General features: G+C 44.5%; 1 protein-coding gene across 15 annotated transcripts in view; it reads left to right on the forward strand.

The window, feature by feature from the left end:
* LOC146771006 (stAR-related lipid transfer protein 3-like) overlaps nucleotides 1-22,378 on the forward strand; it is a 150,456-nt gene that overhangs the window by 79,112 nt on the left and 48,966 nt on the right. For 14 of the 15 annotated variants that reach the window (XM_085640362.1, XM_085640368.1, XM_085640364.1 and 11 more), the window contains 3 exons: nucleotides 6,713-6,790; nucleotides 11,197-11,274; nucleotides 12,771-12,824. In XM_085640362.1, the coding sequence (XP_085496488.1) occupies nucleotides 6,713-6,790; nucleotides 11,197-11,274; nucleotides 12,771-12,824 (210 nt within the window). The remainder of the gene's footprint in view (nucleotides 1-6,712; nucleotides 6,791-11,196; nucleotides 11,275-12,770; nucleotides 12,825-22,378) is intronic. The other variant, XM_085640376.1, reaches the window with a different exon arrangement.

The raw sequence follows: 22,378 nt of genomic DNA on the forward strand, positions 1-22,378 counted from the left end.
TACGGCATCAGGCACATCAACTTCTCCTCCTACTCCTTTTTTAGCTCAAGCTATGGATCATGGGCGTCCTCTGGCCCATCTAGCTCAATCCAAGCAAGTACAACACAAAAAACACGCAGAGGGAAAGGAAGCAGGCGGAAAGTCTCTACGCAGTGGGAAAACAGTAATCTAGTGATCAACATTTCCTCCTATACACTCAACGAGCAAGAAACGACCCTCCTTGGACTGAGATTGTCATTTGTACCTACATCCCACACCACCTCTCTCCAAACACAGGGTGAATTCTTTAAATTCATGCGTACCATCAGACTGAAACATTTTTTCACCAATGTTGTAGTTTCAGACCATCAAGAAACTGAACAGACTCAGTTGCGATTTAAACCAAAAAGCACATTTATGCCTCCAACTTCGCATAAGACATTGGATACTTTTGAGACTCTAGTCAACAAAGATCTTGAAAAACTCAATTATCGACCAAAAAACTACAGCAATGTCTCTAAATACGATCGCAATATTATTCAAAATCTTGCCAACAATCCATCGATTACTTTGCAACCTGCTGACAAAGGAGGGGCCATAGTGGTTATGGATACTGAGTATTATCATCTTAAAGTATCATCACATGTTTCGGACACTAACACTTATATGTTACTTCCTTTTGATCCCACTGCCCAACTTCAAGATATGCTTAATAATCTCCTTAAGGTGGCATGCGACAACGAATGGATCAATGACGCAACACGCCTTTACCTAACGACCACTAACCCACGGAGGTCTCAATTGTATATGATCCCTAAAAGACACAAGGACCCTAATGACCCACCATTCCGTCCAATTGTGTCCGGATGTGGCTCCATTTTTGATCCCGTTGGGAAATTCTTGGACTACTTTTTACAACAGTTCGTCCAGAAGTGGTGTACATACTTAAAGGACACGACACATTTTCTACAGATTTTACAACAAGTTGTGATTGATCCTCAAAGTTCCATTTATTTATGTACAATTGATGTAACAGCACTCTACACCTCAATACCGCACGCAGCAGGTCTCGATGCGGTCGAATGGGCGCTTCTCCAAATGGAGGATATAGGCATTGAGAGAATTTTCATTCTTCAACTCCTCAAATTTTGTCTACATAACAGTTACTTTGAATATCAACACAAATTCTTTGCACAACTCACAGGAACATCAATGGGTTTTTCCGGAGCACCGGCATATGCCAATATCTTCATGTCGCAATACGAGCACGATAACATCATTGCCAATCCCACTTGGTGGTCTCGAATCATTCTTTACTATCGCTACATTGACGATATCTTCCTCATTTGGAACGACTCCGAGCTATCTTTTACCACAATGATTGAGTCTTTGAACAGCATAAATCCACACATCCAACTCACATACCAAATTCATAAAGACACCATACATTACCTTGATGTGCAAGTTGTGAAAACATCATCCAATCATTTTCAAACTACCGTTTACCACAAGCCTACAGACCGAAACAGCGTACTAGCTTTTTCAAGCTTCCATCCACGAAGTCTTATCAGGAGCCTGCCTTTATCCCAGTTCATCAGGATTCGTAGAATTTGTTCTGACACTGAGAACAGTTCCACTGAATTACTTGAAACTTCTAAACGGTTTTCAGCAAGGGGTTACCCCCAGGAAGTTCTTACGAAGTGTTTATCAAAAGCTATGGCTAAACCTCGTCAGGATCTCCTAACACAACAACCACGCATTCCTCAACAACGACTGGTATTTGTGACTAAATTTTCAACCATTTCTTCCGACATAAGGAACATCATTAATTCCCGTTGGGAACTTCTACAACAAGAGGAGGATTTTCATGACCTGTTTCAACATAAACCCCTGTTTGCGTATACTAGAGGAAGAAATTTACGCACTCTCTTGAATTCCCCGGTCATCACTAAGGAACCAACTGTATACCATGGGACGAGAAGATGCTTATCTTGTATTCATTGCAACAATGTAATCACAGGGAACATGTTAACCCATCCTTTATCTGGCATGAAGATACAGCTCAAACATACCAGCGACTGCAACACAGCTAACGTCATTTATTGCATTAAATGTCCTTGCGGAAAAGCATACGTTGGGAAAACCGAACGAAAAATTAAAACTCGCATAACTGAACATAAATCCAGAATCAGACACAAGAACACTACCTCAAGACTTGCAACTCATTGGACCGAGGCCAAACATACGATTTCACAACTGCGGTTCCAAATTATTGAGACAATAAACGTTCGACCAGGTTTAGATGTTACCAACATGCTGTTACGTAAAGAAATCTACTGGATCCAAAAACTACATACTCTGACCCCATCTGGTCTTAATGATCGTCTGGATATGTCATGTTTCTTATAATAAGTCTTTCTAAAGTAAACCTCAGGATTCCCTCAACACTCAATCTCTTCTTCCCATAGCATCTATATCTTCTTTCAATTACACACCTGCGTTTGGATGCAATAGTCCTGGACAGTCCTCTGATCTCATTACTCACTCTCCATTTATCACACTACACTTTTAGGTTTTTGACATTTATTATCTGTACCTCAACTATCACTTTCTGGTTGCTAAGCCTTCTTTCTTCCCATGGAGTTTGGTCTATATATATTTTTTACACCAGCTATCTTTTTTCTTCTTTACAGTACCGTATGCCTTTGAGGGCAGTTAGTTGTCCCGTTCCCTTTCGTATTCCTTACTTACCGTATTGTATAGATTGACCTTGAAGCCCGACATCGGGTTCGTTTTTGACATTACTCCCCCCATTTTTTAGTAGTTTATTATCCATCTTCACTTATCCCCCATCGTGCTTCTTATGAGGTAGCTTCATGATTTTATCCCTATTACATGTGCACTTGTCCTTAGTAGCATTAGACCTTTACTATTACATCATGGCGGGACTCTCGCCTGTCCTGTTTCTATCTTTAATATGGTCCACATAGGACGTCACCCACTGGAGCCGTCCTCCCTTTTTAGTCTTTATCTAGCGGCTTTCTGCAGTCTCGCGAGTATTCCCTCCAGGTACCGGTCCTCATCTGATCCAACGGTTCGCGCTCTTCTTCTCTGACATCCATGTAAGTTTCTCTCAATGTTTTTTCCGCATAGTTTCTTTTTTTTTCAAGGCTGTTTTTCGTTTGTTTCATGAGACTGCCCCATTATTCTTATCCGTATATTTTTACGTTTTTTAGCACAACACCACTTTGTTTCACCACGCGATCAGCGGTGGGTAAGTGGGAAGCCACGTTCCCTCATATCTTATCATTTCGTTTACCCAGCCTTTTTTCTACAATTTGCACCGTTGTTTCTCCCGCAGAATTATATCAGCTGGTATTTACGATTTTGCCCGCAATCTTCCCTTCAATGCGTTTCTTTTTGGTACATTAGTCGAAGTGAGTCCACCTCGCCATACATACCTTTGAATCACCTTTTCCTCCTCTCATATTTTCCAGTAGAGTACAAATCATCACTTTCTTGATTATCACCACGGTGTATGACTTTTTCTGGTGGAGTGGATCCTGCTGCCTCCATTTCAGCACAGCAAATTGTTGTATTCACACACTGCAACAACTGGGTCTTGTCTCACCATTGATGTAGTGTGGCTAATAGTTTGTTGAATCATTTGTAATGGGTTTCATTGGGTACAACCAGTATGTGTTTGATTATTAGTAATGTCAATCATTTTTGTGTTTTTGTTTTTAGATTTCCCCTGACAAAGGGACGTGTGGGTCCCGAAATGCATTGGGCTCATCTTTATTCTCTCGTGTACTAAATTGTGTTAACCAAAAATGTACCTTGTTTGTTTATTGACATATATTTATCAGCATCAGGATACACTACAAGTGATGTATTCTGTAACAAAATGAATTATATGTATATGTGTGAAAATGATTTACATATATGAATCAATATATGTTCACTGAATTCAATTGATCTGTTTGATTACTTTGCATCTGATAAGGTGATTAATAATCAAGGGTCATAGTTACCCCTAGCACTGTGCGCAGTGGCGACTACCGCATGGTTAGTTTCTTTTTCTTTCAGACATTATGCTCGATTGACAGCGAGCATACCACTGCAGCACCTTAGTCACAAGTGATAAAATCAATTTTCTATCTTGAACAAATAGGAGTGCGCTGCCTCCCCGTTATTTGTCTGGGGATCAGGCATAATTTCATGTCAGGTGCGTGACACCACGTGACCACAGAAAAATTACTTGAGTGAACATAGAACTTTGAACACAGTTCACCTAGGTACGTGAACTATCAATATGACTATGCACAAAAGCATTGGCCATTTGTCTCTTTTTAATACATCCATGTTGGTTTATACTGTTATTACGGATTCTATTTTTAGCGTCGCCCCAGCGAAAATAGTACGTGCCCTGACCACACCGTGTCACTGATCTTATCACGATGAGGTGTAGGGTGCATGACCACTTATGACTGTAAGACGCTCTCAAATCATTTTGACAATTCTTTTGATTCAGATGTGCATCTTTTGAGACGTTTCCCATTTCTTTATTTATTTCAGATTTTCCCCTGATGAAGGGATCCAGAGTCCCGAAATGCATTGGTTTTTTTTGTTTTGTTTGGGCAAAGTGTGTAATGTTTATATTTTGCAATGGTCTACTTCGTTTTTGTAAGCATCACATATGCTGAAAAATACATGAAGTTTGAAATGCTGTAATGTGAAAATCATCACAGTGTAATTTTTTATTTAAAATATTGCATAATTTTGTGTACCATACACCAATTTGTAGTGCACGTTGGAGACCTAGTCGCCTGATAGTAGAAAGGACATCGCTGCCTCAAGCTCAACAAAGGGCAGTGTCTGCAGTGTGTGCTTGGTCTGTAGCTTGACAGTGCATATTGGTAGTTGATTGGTTGTGATCCAGAAGTAGTGAGTGTGTGGACAGACAGGTCAGCAGTGGTGAATATGTATGCAGTTGCAGTGAGTCAGTGGCGGCTGCTTTAACAGCAAAGTGGTGTGCCAAAGCAAACGCCGGGGGTTGAGGGGGCAGTAGGTGGTTGGAAGGGGAAATAATAACATTTAAACACTTACCTGCCGCTGCAGCGGCCACCTTGGTGCTCCTCTCCTGACCTTGGGCACACTGCACAGACTCCTATGGGCGAATCACAGCGCTGCTGTCATGCTGGTTATACAAGCATGAGAGCAGCGCCATAATTGGCCTGATCGGGGTGACTTGACGCTTGCTCAGGCACAGGGAGCCTGTGCTATTTCTCCATTCGGCTGTGCATCACAGCTGGGTTGGAGAAATGTAAGTGCGCATGTCGGTTTGGCCGTCCTAAGAAAGCCGGCCAAACTGGCATGCGCACTTACAGTGCAAAACTCTCCTCCCTGCAGCTGAGTGACGCTCTGTCAGGATAGTTCTGCCCCTGCCCTAAGGCTGGCAATTAACTCAGTCAATAAAATGATAATAAACTGGTTTTATTATCATTCAATTTTTTAGTAGGGGACGTCTCTCCGCCATAACTGAGGTGCTGCCCCTGGTGAGAGTGTTGGGCTGTTCTCAGTCGCATTGTGTTCAGAGCTGCAGTTGGGGCTGTGATACTGCATAAGCATGTAAGAGACCAACGCAGGGTGGAGGGGCCTGGACACCGGCTGGCGGTTTCCTTGGGAGCTTCAGGTTCTGAGAGGTTTAGCTTCTGAAAGTGTGGTAGGAGATGTAAAGAAGCCAATGCTATGCGAAATGCCCAGACCCTTTCGATCTCAAGTGTGGAGTGGTGTAGGTTTGAGAGATGGCACAGGTAGGACTTGGCGCGCCAGAAGATATAGGCTGCCTCAGACATGGCAAATAGTTATGGCAGGCCTCCCAATCCATTTGTTGGAGCAGCATGGGACATAGCAGAGTCCCTCAAACCACTTGCATGCCCATCCATGCTTCACTACCTTATGGCCTACAACCTTATGGAAAAGGAAGGAGTGCAGTGGGTGCTAGCTGGGAGGATGTGAATCCTCCTATCTCTCTAGTGAAGGTAGATAAGCAGTTATATCCCCTACAGGGGAAGAATATAAGAAGGGAGATCATTCCAGAGAGGTTGTGGAGCCCCTGGGGCTGGACTGAGTGTTGCAGTGTATCTCCGGCCACATTATGAGTGACCTTTGTGACGGATGGCCCTTTTGGACTAGCCGTGTTAGGTCTCAAACTTCTACATATCATGGTTTTCCTGTAGTTGGCGAGGTGGCCTCTTCGGATAACTCTTGATCGAGCACAATGGCTATAATAAATATTCAACCATGGCACCCAGTCAACACTACTGGGATCTGCCCCTGGTTCTTTGGGATGGGCTTAGTATTCTTTTCCATTTAGCTTTCGATGGAAGACCATTTAAAAGAATTGTACATCTTTTAAATGGTCCTACTTATGTCTAATGTATTTAAAACCAAGAAGAGAACTGTGCCTTTAGTTGGGGCTTTAAAAGGGTTTTGTTAAGTGATATCCTATATATAGGTTGATTATCTTAGTATTTACAAATGCCAGTGACGATCATAGGTCTCTCTCAAAGGGGTTTCATGTACGATACTCTGGTGTTAGTGCCTTGAAACACTTGTTGACTGTGCTCAGGTTTCCCATGGCAAGCTTAATCTTGTAGTCTTCATACAGTTTCACCTCTGATTTCCACAGCCCTTATGACCCCTTATTGTTGTTGTTTCTCATCCTCAGACCAGTGATGGGATCAAGGAGAATCTGAGGAAGGAGATTTTGGAGTATACGTTTTCAAGCTCGTTCTTCGATATATTTGTAAGTGCGACCTGTTTTAAGGTCTGAGTTTAGTCAAGACCTTTTAATTTTACTACCATTATACAGATAATATACTAACTTATGGGGCCTTCAGCCAGCCCTCTTCATCCTTTGGTCGTTTGTAGTGGGTGGAATAAATGTGCATGACTCCACAATATACATTATGGGGCAATGTGTGGGCCACTTCAGCCATCAAGTGCCGGCACGCTGCCCTTTCGCAGATTCACAAGGAGCACGTCCACACAAACATTCAATCAATTAAGTGCCAAGGACTGCTATTGCACTGTGTGCTGTGACATCCAAAAAAGATTTAGCTTTTAGCCAATATTTTCTTTATTTTTTTTATTTGAGAGCCCAGCAGTTTTCCCAATAAGGTTTTTAAATTTTTTTTTATTTAAAAAACAGGACAATGCAACAGTAGCATTGACAAAGCAAACAGACTGGCGACAATGCCTGTCCCATTGACTTTGCCAGTGTTTGCTTCCTCATTCCTTAATTGTAGTAATATGCAACAGCAATCAAAATCTACAGGATTTATTTCCCAAAAGCGGAAGAAAAGAATGCAAAACGCAGAACCCATGATTAAAACAATGTATATTCCGATATCTTTTCTACGTGTTCACTACATACAATTTGTTTCACTGTGTTCCTGTTGTTCAACTGAGTTTAGAAGCAGAATACTCCCTCACCTCTCTGCATTGCTCCGTTTTTAATACTTAATTCCTACTTCCTTTTCCTGCCTCACTTTTGCTCAGCCATCGGTTTCTGACCTTTCCCCATTATTTTTCTCAATTCCCCTCACTTCCTGTTTAGCGTTGCAGGAGAAATAGAAAACAGACTACTGCAACCTATGCCCCATTCAAGTGTTCAGGTTTTCTGTTTTCAGTTTTTTTGCATAAACAACATTATTTTTAACTTCTAACGGTTCATTTTTGAAAACTTTGTGTTTACATTTTTTATATTTGTCTTTGCATTTATGTTTGCTTTGCCTCGTCCGGTGCCTTGAAGCTGTTTGTGCTAAATAAAGGAAGTAAACTAAACTGACCTGTGGATCATTCCAGGTGTGCGTTAATGTCCCCTTTTTAGGTCTTAGCTGTCGAAAGCAGCGCATGCGCTGCTCGCGGCATTCGAGAGCTTCTTGAAATCAATGCATATTCTGAAGCTCGCGGTGGCGGAGTTGAAGACCCGCCCATCTTTTTAATTGGTTAGGGTCATCTTACCTGCAAAACGCTGGCTTCTGATTGTAAAGGAGGCTTCTTAGTCCCTCCTTGTTGCTGCCATGTCTCCTTTTGGCCACGCCTCCCGGCATTGGATCGTTTACCGGCGGCGTGACACTCCATTATTTGTCCCCACGCACTTTTTTCTTCTCACTTGGCTTAAAATCGCCGCTGAATGTTTGCAGGACGCGATTTGTTCCAACAGGTAAGTTTCATGCTGACTTCTCCATGGGTGGGGATTTGTTCCATTACTTTTTGACTCTCGCGTGTTTATTTTCGCATCGCGCTTTCACTTAAAGTGAAAGCGCGAAGCAAAATATACACGCGGCTGCGTTTGCATACAGTTTGTTAGTAGGATTCTGGGTTCTGAACAGAGGTCGCCCTGTGCCCTCTCAGTCTTTGAGCGGCTCTCCCGACACACCCGCAAAGCTCTAGGCGTTGCATGTTTGTTTTTGTTTTTATTATATATGTTTAGCCGGGTGCATGTATTGTGATTGTCTGGTAGCTGATGGCCTTCCGCGGCGCTGCGAGGGAACGGGGGGACATATGAGTGGTGGCGTGGCTGGATCCGCTTCTTATGGTTTCGCTATTGCATTAACTTGTGTTTGAGCGCCCTCTAGTGTGCCTTTTGCACTCCTTTTTACTTGAACGTGATCCTGGACCACACTTTCTGAACGAAAAAGCCATAAACTAGAAATTCAAATGTTGTTGTTGTTTCAGCAAAGTAAATTAGTTAAACCACTCTTATTACCTCTCAATCACACGCTCCATGTCATGATACATATCAGGACTACTCCATGCCCGATCACCAAAACCTAATGGAAATGTATGTCACCATCCACAAAATGGCATTGCCTTGATGAACAGCCCTTCCGCCCAATTGCAAAGAATGAAAACTGTGTGGAAGGCAATAGCTGAGCGGGGTTATACCATAGCCCACTCTCTCAGTGCATCATTTTTGTTAGTTGTTAGTTTGTTAGTTTTTGTTTTGTTTTTAAAGAATGGAACAGGTCGTCCAGACAGCAAACGCTGTTTGTAGTCAGACTTCATAAAAAAGCACACGTGTCTGCAGGTTCTTGATTTTGCAGATGATGATGGCTTTTGATGGATATTTTTGCTCCTCTCCAGATTATCCGTAGCCTGTTCACATGGAAACCATAGCACCTGCTAATACTTAGTGGTGCAGGAATAATTCTCCTAGGGTAGGGTGCAGTGTTGTGACTGTGTGTTTGGCAATCAGTCAAGTTGGTGATAAAGCTTTATCTGTGTCTTTAAATTTAAAGCAATAACTCGCTTGCAGTAGGGACGTCAACAAAATATGCGCACAGTAGCCCCGTTTAAGCGCGTGATCATGTTTCAGGAGGATTGCTTTGAAATCAGGTCTTATGAAAGTGGAACCACCCTTCCCCTTGACGTGCTGAATACTTGTCCGTTCTAGAAAGCAGGTTCGCCCACTTAGAAAAAACACATTCCTAAGCATGTTCACAGGGTTTGCAAAGCAATGTGTTCCGCATACCACAAGTCACGTAATGCAATGCCTGCTCTCTCTAGGCTTTTTTAACTGTAGAACAATCTCTGTTTCGGAATACCTGTTGACAAACAGTCCTGTCAGTTGACTCTTAAAGTACAAACAGTTTGGGGCCGGGGTGGAATGTGGCTTGGTTGTTCAGCTGTCACTTGCGGAATCAGGAAGCCCGCCTCCCGCACCGGACCAAATGGTCAAATGAAATCGTATTGTTTTCTGTAATGCAATTTGCACAATGACACTTTCCCAAAAGACGAACACGTTTTCTTTTATCCACGTAATATTTTGTTCTTCGTATAAATTAGAGCAGTCAATACCCTGGATGAACTGACTGATAAGGTCTGGGAGATTCACTGACAGGCCATTGCATCTGAAATAGCAGACCCAGCAAGCCAGGAACTGACTGCTCAATCCATGTGGGTATTTTTGGTATTGGCCTGTCTTTTTAGGTCTCGGCTGGCGAAAGCAGCACGCATGCGCTGCTCTCGTCATACGCCTCCACCTCTCAATGTGGGGCCGTCAGTGTAGAGACCGAGCAGGAGTTCCAACATTCTCTGGGAAAGATGTCATCATCACCTGAAGTCCCAAATCCGCAAGGTCAAAGAGTGGAGCCCAGTGAGATCACAGGGACTTATGTGTGAGTATGCCACGCGAGTGATAGTGCACTTTACAGATACATATAACATAACATGTCAGTGCTTCATTTGTAAACAAGCATTGAAAATGCAATAGGTCTTGCCTTTTATTAAGTTAAAGCCATTTGTTTTGCTAATAATATTGTATAGCAAAGCAAATGGCTTTAACTTAAAGGCGAGACCTATTGCATTTTCAATGCTTGTTTTAGTTTGAGGATGCACCATTTAGACATTCGTTCAGAAGTGTCCATGGCCTATGAAGAGCAGTAGAGAAGATGGTCTGGCTTCAATCATGATGTTTTTTTGAGAAACCTTTACTACATTGAATTTACCCCTTCTCAAAAGACCCTGCAGGCGATAGGCCAAGGCACTTTATTTTTGACAGCAGTGAGGACACCACTGAGCACAGGGTGAGATCCTGTTGCACTGGACTGCGAGGGTCCTCATTCAAGAAGATCTCGTGCGCCCTCCCAACCATTGGTAGCATGAGACCTTTTATCCTTGACTGCACTATTTTACCCTGGGAACACCTCGACTGACAGCGTGGGATGCCTTGAATACCCCACAGCTGTCACGGTGAGATCCAGTCATCTTTGATTACATGGAACTCCACATTAGCGGATATCCACCACAGCCTACAGGCTGAGGCACATTCATCATGACTCCAGTGAATGTTCTTTCTTGGAGGAAATTCTCCATTTACCCCTGTCAATAAAAGAAGGAAATTGGGCAAAACAGAAAACTGGAGCCCAGCCCCCAAGACTGTGCAGGAATGTTTGGGCTAATTTGATCTCTAAGCTATGTAGTGAGACTGTTAAAGTAAAAGATAATGCAAAATTAAATCAGTTGTTCTTGGCAAACCAGAGAGTGCAAAAAACTATACGGTTGTGCGATTCTGGCCCTCTATTGGTTCTGGGACACGATTTTAAATCTGCACCACACTGCCTTTGAGTTAAAATGCTCCATCTAATCTCCATTGCACCAACTCCTCTCCACCTCTAATCCACACACCTTGTTTATCTTCTCTAGGTTCTTGCCTTTTTTCGATTCTCAGGCTTGCTGCTGGGGTACGCGGTATTTCGTCTTCAACACTGGTGGGTGATAGCGGTAAGTAGTACTGTAACTTTTGCCCTATATGGAGGTACACACTGTGATAGGCATGCCCGTTGGTTGAAGCGGTGATGCCTGGATTGAGTAGAGGACATGGGACTAGTGAGTTTGCGCTGGTTCTGTCTGTAGCTACATGGTTTAGCAGCAGCCAATGCAGGAGGCAGGGACTGAGGTAGGGCCACACTCCCAAACAAATTAGAGCTTCAATAAATCGGGTTTATAAAGCATGGCTAGTCACCCGATAGTGTATCCAGGAGCGTGCAGGCCCCGGAGACTTATTCGACCAGCCAGATCTTGAGGGCCATTAGGAATTCCAGAAGTGATGTGATGGTCCAGAAGTGCGTCGGGGGTGTGGCGTGAGACTATGTTTAGAGGAGCAGCAGCAGATGCTACTCGGAGGAAGGTGAGGCTTGCTGTTTGGAAGGCTGCAAGGACAGCGATGCTAGGAATGTGAGAGAACTGTTGGTATTTGGAAGGCAGTATGACAAATGCCGCTTCGGGGAGGTGGGTTATTTCCATTTTGAAGTGGAAGGTGAAAGTTGGCCCTTAGAAGTGGGGACTGCAGCAGCCAGTGCTTTGAGGTGACTGCAATATACAGCCAGTGCAGGCTTCTTAAAGTGGGTATACAGGTGCTTGGAAGGAGAGGTAATGGACAGCCGGTCCTTTAAAGCTGACGGGCAATTCATGTGTTTGTTTCTTGTGTGGCATTACATAAACCCAATGCTTCATTAGGCTTCATTTAGCAAATAATGTCTGCATTTTCTCATTTGCCCACTTCTGATGGGCAACCCCTAGCAGGTCAAAGAGAAATGCATGCTCTCCATGAATTGTTGGAAATGAAACAGACGGCTCTTTTTTCCATTTTTATACGTAGAATGTTTTGCCACTTTTTCTATCGGTAAATACCCACATCTCTATAATTGGAAGTGAGCAAATTCCCTTAAAACTGCTGCAGATTTTGAGCATTTCTGCACTCGTCACTATACATATGTTGTATTTGCTCCAAAAATCAACAAACTGTGATGTTATTAAAACAGCCCTTTATCTATCAGTACTTTTGACTACTGGCAGTGCGTGTTATTCTTTTTTTTATTTTTTTTATCGCATTTTTTAAATTATAAACAAAACTTTGGCATTTAAATTCCTTATTCATGCTGTCTGATCTTGGGTTGTTGATGAAAATGTCTACTTTGCTAAATGAGTGCTGACAGCATATGGTTTATCTAGTGCTCTAGATACCTACTCTGTGTAGCCCGTGGTGGGATGACCGCCGACAGTACTTAATGGCAGAGGGATTCTGGTGCTTTGAAGGGAGGTGGATGCTGCGTGGAGCTGTGGCAGGAGTCTGCTAGTCCCCGGATGGGATCCGGTGAATCGCAGGCAGGTCACTTCATTGGTTTTTCCCAAGGGGGTATTGTGGTGGGGGGACCTCTGAAGTATACCCGGTGTTGTGAACTGTGCACCACTGACCATTCCCTTTGCTCTTTTCTCAGATCACCACACTGGTGTCCTGTGCCTTTCTGATCGCAAAGGTCATTCTGTCTGAGGTGAGTTAGCTGTTCCCAGCTCTGGCCGCTTGTGCTCAGGTTCAAGTTTTACACATTGACAGTTTATGGTTTCTAGTTGGACTAGTCTGGGTTGAAAGACCTAATGTATATTAGTGAGATTTCTGTGGAAGAGTTGACTTTAAAATCTTCCTGTTATCAAAACTATCATATGACCTTAGGCACACGCTAAAAGTTCACAAGATAATAAAATATATAGTCGTAAACATTCATGTCTTTTTTGATGGTTTATTTTCGGCCAGTTGGCCAACAGGTGTCTCATCGCCTTAGGGTATATCCCTACGACTTCATGAGGGCTGTTGAGCTAAACAGTTATTTAAAGCCTTTCCTCTACTTCCGGTTGACAATCCGACCCGGAGTAACCTGTTTTGTTCACAGTTCCAACCAATATCACGTATTTTTAGGTCTCGCCTAGCGTTGTAGCGTGCACGCGCTGCTCGCTCTGTGAGGCTTCTTGTAATCGGGATTTTTGGGAAGTTGAGTTTAAGCACCGCCCATCATTCTGATTGGGTTGAGTCAGCTTTTATGCTAAACGCTGGCTTCCCATTGAAAAGGAGGCTTTTTGGTTACCGGCCTGTCTCCTTCTCGAACGGCCCATCCAGACAGGATCGTTTGCTTCATATTAGAAGGGATGGCAGGCAAGCTCAGCGGAATAGGCAATGTAGAAATACACCGACTAGCAGTCACCTAACAACTGTTGCTGATAAATTGATTGGTCTCGTTTAGATTAGCAATAGGCATTGGCATAGCCACTAGTCTGGTATTGGCCACCAGCCTTTTGGTTTTGTCATTGCTTACTTTGTGATCATTATTGCTAAACGTTATTGTTGTTGAACCTCCCATACCCTCATCAATCAATCACAAAAGAAAAAAAGCTTACGGACAAAATATTTTTGCAGTCTGAAAAAATAAACATTACTATGATGGCTCCAAGCACTGGAGGAAATTACCTTGTGTGCGGGTGTGCTCCTTGTGAAAGCGCAGACTGCTGTCACTCACAGTGAAATTAGCCAGTGGCGGAAGTGGGCTGACCCATTGCCCTCGGCTGTATGCTGTAGTGGGAGGAAAAAAGTGACAAACACCGAGAGACCAATGGAAGAAGAGGACTGCCCGAAAGCCCCTATAATAAGTAATTATATTATACATATTATTTTAATAAAATCCAAAAGTGTTCTCTAACTCTTGAACCATTTGTTCAGTGCACACTGCAATGTTTTTATGTAGCGTTCACGACTAAATATTTGGTGTTAGGTAGCGCTATAGGTAACTAGTGCTACTGTTGCCCAGCTCATTTTTACTCAATTTAATGAGGTTTAAAGATTGAAAGGCAGAGTCCACTCCTCTGGGCTTTAAACCGGTGACCTGCAGGCTGCACAGTTATCAAAGCAGCAAGTGCAGAAATTAGTGGAGGTATCATTTAACCAAGCATGTCTGCCCACAAGAATCGGTCCGTATTAATTTGTAGTGCTCTAACTTATAGTTGTTGCTAATGAGAAGCAAGGCTGGCAGTAACTGCGCCTCTTTTATTGCCAGCCTTGCTGTTCATAAGCAAGGACTATAAGCTCAAAGTGCGTGTTTAGGCACTGCTTGCAGGTTTTCAAAACACATAAATTAAAGACCTTGTCCTTTACAATGGCAATAGCTCAAATTCTCGAAATGCGAGACCTATTGCATTGCAAATGCTTGTTTTACAACACCGCCAGTAGGCGCTCTTCGAAATTGGGAATGCCTTCCCGTGGTAGTATTCCAAAATTCGCCTGAGCATGTGTGCTTCAGTATTTGCGACAATCGTAGGGATACCCTAAGAAGACAAACGTGTGTTAGCTAAAAAAGAAGGCTAAAAGAAGAGGCCAATTGGCCGAAAATAAAACATCAAAAAAGACATCCATGTTTACCACTATATATTGTATGATCTTGAGAACTTTTTACGTGTGCCTAAGGTCATATGATTTGTTTGTCAATCCTTGGATGGGGGAGTTGGGTGAATCTCCCCCACCCCCATGAGCACCGCGGTTGAGAGACCTGACCAGTTTAGATTGTGTGTGGCTTTCGAGTGAGCTCCAAGGTCCTATGAAGTCACCCATTTCTGATGATCACTGTTATCAGAAGCTCTTTAGAGCCTCTCCGTGCAGTACCTCCTGCACCACACTGCCTATGAGGTCCAATGTTCCATCTATTCTCCACTGCAGTATCTCTTCTCCAACTCTGGTGCACACCTTTTTTCTTAAATATATAAACTATTCCTGTACCAAATCCCCTCCGTGGCACATACTGCCCTCTATCTTCTCCCTTCTTTTGTGTGCCTCATTGCCTCCGAGGCATACATTTCTTCATTCTCTTCCTCTCTAGTAGCTTTTCCTATACTATGCAGCTTTTGTCACTCACAGCCCCACTTGCTTCTCTGATCTGGTAGGCGCATCCAGTCCTGCCACCGTCGAGGGGCATGCTCTGTTAGTCTCCATGGCATATCTTCTCTCTATGCACCAAGTTCTCCGGGGAACATTCCTCTCCTCTACCGCAATAACTCAATGGATTGCACCACTTCTCCCTGCACTACACTTCTCCCTATGCTACACTTCTGAAAGAATTGTCTGGGACTCTCCCCAATCTCAGTGCCCAATCACTGACTGCCAGGAGTCCCTGAAACTGACGCGGATTGTTAAATGCGTGTCATGCTTTTGCGCCATTCCTCATATCACACTGTGACCTTCATACATTTCTATAGAGGGACCTTAACTGAAGAATATATGAGCTGAAATTAATATCAGCATGGCAGTTGCTACCTTGATCTTATGCCAGAGCTGCGCTGTACTACCAATTTACAACCCTGAAGAAAAATACTCCCATTGAAAAGTCACAGCAAATGACTTTCCAGCAGTACCCCATGACCATTACAAATACGACACTTGTTTGCAAACTGGAGAAAACTAATCTGGTCCATTTAAAACTATATATTAATTATAGCAATGTATCTTACATTTTATTTTGATGCAACCAAGAGGAGAAAAAACGCACACAATTTCCTTACACATGAATCATGTTGATTTGCGCATGCGATCTGCCGTATCAATACTAAAACAAGGTTAAAATGTCACAAATATGAAAACTCCAAATTCCAACCAATTTTGTTGCTCGCCTGTTTACTCTATATAGTCTGAAAAGGATACTATAACCAGACCAGCAATGGGGCATGAGTCACATGGCCCATGCCAACCGCGTCCCTTTTTACACATGCTCTTTTGTTTTACGCATGCTGTTTGACTAACCAAGCGATAGCTCTTTTATAGTATAGAGCACACTGCCAATTGTGCCACATCTTGGTGCTTCCAATAAAACTTATTAAAAAAGAATTGCCCAAAATAGCATTCTTTGGCCTGGTGAAAATTCAAAGAGAAACATGTGTTTTGACATTATCAACTTTTCCACTGGAGCATTTCTTCTCAGCATGCTGCTCTTCTCACATGCATGTGAATGAACACATCTCTCCATGTGGGATTCTTACAGTGAAAGGGGTGCAGCCATTATTCATTCAAGTGAAGCAGGGACAAAGTCTTTTGTCACTTGTACAGCAAAGTTTTTAAGCATAGGACTAGCACTGCTATCCATGCCAAGCGGTAAAATGACAAAAGCCTTTTATCACTATGATAGGAAAGCAGACCTTTGAGATGAGCACATTTGGAGTGTAGCTGGTGTTGAGGGTGCTCTATACTGGAGCTGCTTTCCATCCAAACTTGAGATCTACCCAGAATTCTTTGCTTCTTTTTTGCATAGTTTATGCGTCACTCTAAGCCTGAAAGGGTATTGTTTTGACTTGCATATATGTATATATGCATCTATATATGTGTGCGTATGTATGTGTGCATATATGTGTATGTGTGCGTATACGTGTACAAATGAGAAATTTATAAAATTATCTTTGATCAGCCATGCCACTCTAAATTATATCAAAAGCAGAAGTGTCTCTACCAGTGAGTGTTCTTTTTAAGAGTACAGTTTAGTTTTGTAATTGATCAATTGATCTTTTTTTGTGTTTATGTATGACATGTGACCTCATTTGGGTAGGTTATTGCAGTTTATTATTGTTTTTTGCGTATGAGTATGTGTGTGTATGTGATCACGTGTGCGCTTGTATGTGTGTGTGTATATATGTGTGTGTGTGTGTGTGTGTGTGTGTGTGTGTATATGTATATATTATATACATATATATATATATATATATATATTACCTACTGGCGGTCGCCAGTAGGTAGTTATAGTTAGGACCACGTTTCCATAGGAAATCCGCAACATTCTATTTTGAATAACTTTTGCGCCGGTCGACGAATCCTCGTGAATTTTTCAAAATAGGTGGGGCGCTACGCTCCGCTCCTATCCTGAAAGTCTCGGGGGGATTCGTCAAGCGGGGGCTGAGATAAAAGGGGGTTCCCAAAACGTGTTTTTCCCATGCATTTTTCCATAGGACCTTTAGACACAGCTACAGCCCGAACGGCTGAACAGAATTACTTGAAATTTGGCAGAGAGGTAGTCCTCAGGTCAAGGAAGTGCCTTTTGTAGGTTTGGTGTAAATCTGTTCAGTAGATTCTGAGAAAATAGCCTTTAAATCAATATATATATCTGAGCCAGCTTACGGTGCGCTTACCGTACGCGTACGGTGACGTGCGCGAGCGCGATTCTGATTGGCTCTTAGATCTTAGTAAACATTCGAATCGGCCGAAACCAGGAAGCGGCGGCCGCCATTTTCTCTTTCGCACTGAGAGTGTGGATTAAAATACAAAGCACAAAAACATGTAAAGGGGCTGTTTGGACAGCTCCAAAGCACCTAGCCATGTTGAGGGAGTCCCCAAAGATCCCCCAAGGCCAAAAACGGAATTTTTATTTTTTCGCTAATTTCGCCGATTACGCTTACCGTACGCGTACGGTAAAAAAATAGTTTAAAAAAAAAAATTATCCACACTCTCCCCACCCCGTGTGCAAATGGTGCCCGAAGGGCACCATTTGTGCATGCCTTATAACAGGTGTGAAAAATTAAAATATTACCTTTCAAAACGAAGTGCATCATATGTCCTCCATGTGCGCACGGTGCACGAAGTGCATCGTGCGTACATGGCCCATCTAGCGTAACGTGGGCACGCGGTTCGCGTAGCGCACCGCGTGCCCACCGTGCGTGCACGGCACTAACTGCGTAAAGTGGGCGCGCGGTGCGCGAAGCGCACCGTGCGCGCACGGAACGAACTGCGTTAAGTGGGCGCGCACGCCACGAATGGCGTAAAGTAACTTAGCATTTAAAAAACCGTACAAATTCACTGAAAAAACCATAGGTTTCACACACGTTATAGTTAGGAATTAGCATTTAAAAAACCTTGCAAATTCACTGAAAAAACCATAGGTTTCACACATGTTATAGTTAGCGGAAATTTTACTGATAAAAAACCAATGAAATTCCCCCGTTATAGTTAGTGCAGGCAACTATAACTGACGCGACCGCAATCTTCTGCTGATGACATATGTGTCTTTATGAAAAAAAAATATTTGTAATATATGTATAGCTAAAAATTTATGGAAGAAGACATGGGCAAATAAGTGTCTAAATACAGTATTAGCATCAGCAGAGGATTGCGGTCGCGTGAGTTATAGTGGCCTGCACTAACTATAACGGGGGAATTTCATTGGTTTTTCATCAGTAAAATTTCCGCTAACTATAACATGTGTGAAACCTATGGTTTTTTCAGTGAATATATATATGTGTGTGTGTGTGTGTGTGTGTGTGCGCGCATATGTAATTTTACAAAAGTTTTTTTAATGTAAAAGTAACTTCACTGACTTGGTCATATAAATGTTCCTTGTGAGCACATTAAAATCCTTTCCAGTGTGCATTCACAAAAATAATTCACAAACTAGCTTCAGTTGCACCACTTGACACACTTTTCAATTAAAGATTTTTTCCAAGAGGGAGACTTCCAAGAACCTCTTTCTTGGTTAGGTTGGCAGGGTGCTCCATGACGAGGAGATTAAGGGTGTCACAGTTGTCTGATTTAAAAAAAAAAAAATATATATATATATATATTTTTTTTTTTAAATGGTAACCACACCCGAGCTGCACGCCCCATCTTGTATTCTACTGAAATAATTCAGCTTTCCATTGACCCCTCTGTGACACTTCTTATATTTTTCTTTCTTTAGATCTTGTCTACAGACAGCTTTTAGGAAGACTTATTTTTTACAATTCCTGGAATAAGCTTTGACCAGCCCCTGGTTTATGACTGGATAAAGTTAATATCTGTCTCAGTTCGATGCTACTCATTGCTTTATCTCTATTCTTGTTGCGCCCCTGGGGCATCGCGTCTTTACCATTGTTATTACTAGACGATTTGTATCTTTAAATTGTTGACATCATGCATTTTTGTTTTCCCCGTCCACCCTCTACCCCACGCGCCCCACCATTCTATTCTATTCTTGTGGTCGTGTATAGTGCACGGCTACCCGGAGGCCTCCCATATCATCCTTTCTCAGTGAGGGCTGCACTACTTTTTTTTTTTTTTTCTTCATTTCTCAGCACTTCATCCGGTACTATGTTATGTTGTTATGTTATTTTTACGTCTAACGCGCACAGATACTACAGGAGTGTCCCGGCACAAGCCTTGAAAGAGTGAGGGGCCCAGAATTAAGGAAATAAGTGCGTCTTCAGCTTTTTTTTTAAGAGACTGAAGTCCCGAGTACAACAGAGCGCAAGGGGCAAATCATCCCAGCCTAAAGCGGCCTTGACAGCCAGAAAGCTACCGCCCGTCCTTTGCTAGAGAAAGCGTGGGACTTGAGCCAGAAAATGGGAGGAGGAGCGCAGGTATCTTGCAGGGGTGTTAAAGGAGAATCGTTTCTGCAAATAGATTGGCCCTGTAGCATACAGAGTGCGATGGGCGATGACTAAGACCTTGAAGCTAGCCCTCTCTGTAACAGGCAGCCATTGCAGAGTGCGAAGATGTCTTACGCTACACCTGGCCGAGATGTTCAGGAGAAGCCTGGCAGCCGCATTCTGCACCACTTGCAGTTTGTGAAGTAGATCACTCGGGACGCCAACATATAGGGTGTTGGCGTAGTCCAACCGAGAAAGAATGAGGGCTCGTATGACTGTCTTCTTGGCAGCCTGAGGAAGGAGAGGAAGGAACTTCCTAAGAGTTTTTAAAAGTCCAAAACAGGTCCCTGCCAATTACTTAATCTGGGTCACGAACCGGAGGTTCTCCTCGAACCAAACCCCCAGGTTCTTGACAGGTTGCCCTGAGGAGGCAGGATGAACAGAGCCGGACGGCCAGATTGATTCTCTAAAGCTAGAGGGAAACTTTCCAAATAAGAGGATTTCAGATTTTTCCTCATTACATTTCAATTCGGCCACCGCCAACCATCTAAAAATTGCATGTTTGGCGGCAGAGATGGAGGACTCGTTTTTTTCCCCCCAAGTGAACAAGAGCTGGGTGTCATCGGCGTAAGCGATTACCTTCGCGTCTAAGTCCTCAGCCAGTTGAACCAGAGGGGTAACGTAAATATTAAAAAGAAGAGGGCTCAACGAAGATCCCTGTGGAACCCCTGTGGTCACTCTTTTTGGTGAGGAGGAGAATGGTGGAAGCCACAGGGAGGTCTGTACTCTCTTTTCCCTTCATTTCTCAGTACTTCATCCGGCACTGTGCCACCAGTGTAGGACCAGGGGTCACCGGGCCTTAAAGGGGTAGCGTGACTCGAGCGGTTGGGCACCCGAAGGCTTACGTGTGAAGCAACCATACAGCACACACCTCCCCTGAAGCAGGAAGCGCACGCAATAACTGACACCACACAGTATGTTCACTTAAAAATCAATCAGGTTTATCTAGTTCAAATGCAATTCATTAGATTCTCACTGGCAGTACCAGTACACATTCAAAGGCATTTCATTACCCTTTAAAGTGGCAACCCTGAAAACAGTAAAACGTCAGGTCCTGGGAATATAGGGCTGCGCACAACAATTAATAGCGCTTAAAAATCAGGTGGCATAAACATTGCACATAGCGCTACACATGGAACTTCACTAGCACGGTGAACCAGGCTCTAAGAGTAAAGCGCCGCAACTAGCAATTCACCAGTGCTTCAAGCATGTCATTTGGCCCAGCCCTGCACAGATCCCGTGAATAGCGCTAGGAATCAGGCTGTCTGCACATGCACTGCACTTAGCAGGGGGATAGCGCCAGGACCCAGGCTCCCAGAACGTAGCGCTGCACCTCACGATGGACTGGTGCTTTGAGTCAGGCAGTTTGGGTGGCTCGGTACTCCTTGGTGCTGTACAGGGGGGCAGTCCGGGGTCCCACAGTCTCGGGCAAGCTTAGTGGGGCAGTTAAGGCGTCTCGGGGGATCTCCCCGGGGGAGGGGCGTGCTCCGGGCCTCGTGGGGCCTCCCGCCCTCCTCCCCGGCGATTACCTTAGTCTCTGGCCTTCCCTCGGCCCTGGCGACGGGTTCTCTGGTGGGAGGGGACCCCCTCCTCCTCTGTGCCTCGCGCTGCAGCGCTCTCCCCGGCGAGGGACCTCCAGCTGACGTCTAGGCCGCCCAGCGATATCCGGGCCGAGGGCCTTGTTCGCGGGCTTCTCCCGCCTAGTGGAGCGGTGCGGGGAGCGGGGGACACAGCGCGGGGCTCCCGGTCTGGTCAGACGTGACCGGGGAGCTCCGCTGGCGTCACGGGCACTTCGGGGGATTCCGGCCTTGCTTCCGGGGTCGCGCCCGCAGCCGCCAATGGCAGTGCGGTCTGCGGGGGCGCGGCCCAGTCCACCAATGGGGTTACGGCGGGGGCGGCGCTTGGCAGTCCGCCCCCGTCAGGTGATGCTAGTGCGGGGCTTCAGGCCTACGCGGCCGCGGCAAGACGTCTGGGCCCAGCGAGGCCTTCCCGGCGCTGGGGGTCGCGACTCTTCGGCTGCGACGGCAGCGGCGGGGCCCCGGGCTTCTCCGCGGGCCCCGGTGATGACAGGGGGCAGTTTCCTGGCCCTGGGCCGCAGCAGTGAGTGCGCCTCGAATCCCCACACTCGGGAGGGGGCAGAAATTAAGAGGTGACTTCGGCGACTAGCGCCTGGTACAGGACTGGCTAGGGGGATCCCAGGCAAGGTCGGGGAGCGCAGGGGTCACAGCACCAGTACCTGGTTGATCCCCCAGCAGTCCAGCAGTAGTTCTCAGCTGGGGAGTGTCAGCGTTCAGTTTCAGCAATTAACTTCAGTATTACGTTTCACAGTCTTGGTGGCGCAGTTGGTTCTGGCGCCCTTAAAAGTTCTGTTCCTTGGGGGGGTGAGTTGGTGACTAGTTCCCTCCTAGTCAGGCTTGGCAGGTCATTCCGGGGTCTCCCTACCGCTGGGCCAGATCAGTGGGTAGTACAGGATCCCCCACTCACTTAAAGGGCAGTGCCTAAACCCTGTCACCTTCAGAGGCATAAGTCCCTGTCTAGGCCCTACCGCCTAAAACTCCTGCGTGGGTTCCCCAGGTCTGCTTTACCCCAACTAACTAGAAAAAGTTCCCTCCCTCTGTTAAGTAGCCCT

The sequence above is a fragment of the Triturus cristatus genome, unplaced genomic scaffold, assembly GCF_964204655.1.
Source record: "Triturus cristatus unplaced genomic scaffold, aTriCri1.1 SCAFFOLD_354, whole genome shotgun sequence".
In the NCBI taxonomy this organism is placed as follows: Eukaryota; Metazoa; Chordata; class Amphibia; order Caudata; family Salamandridae; genus Triturus; species Triturus cristatus.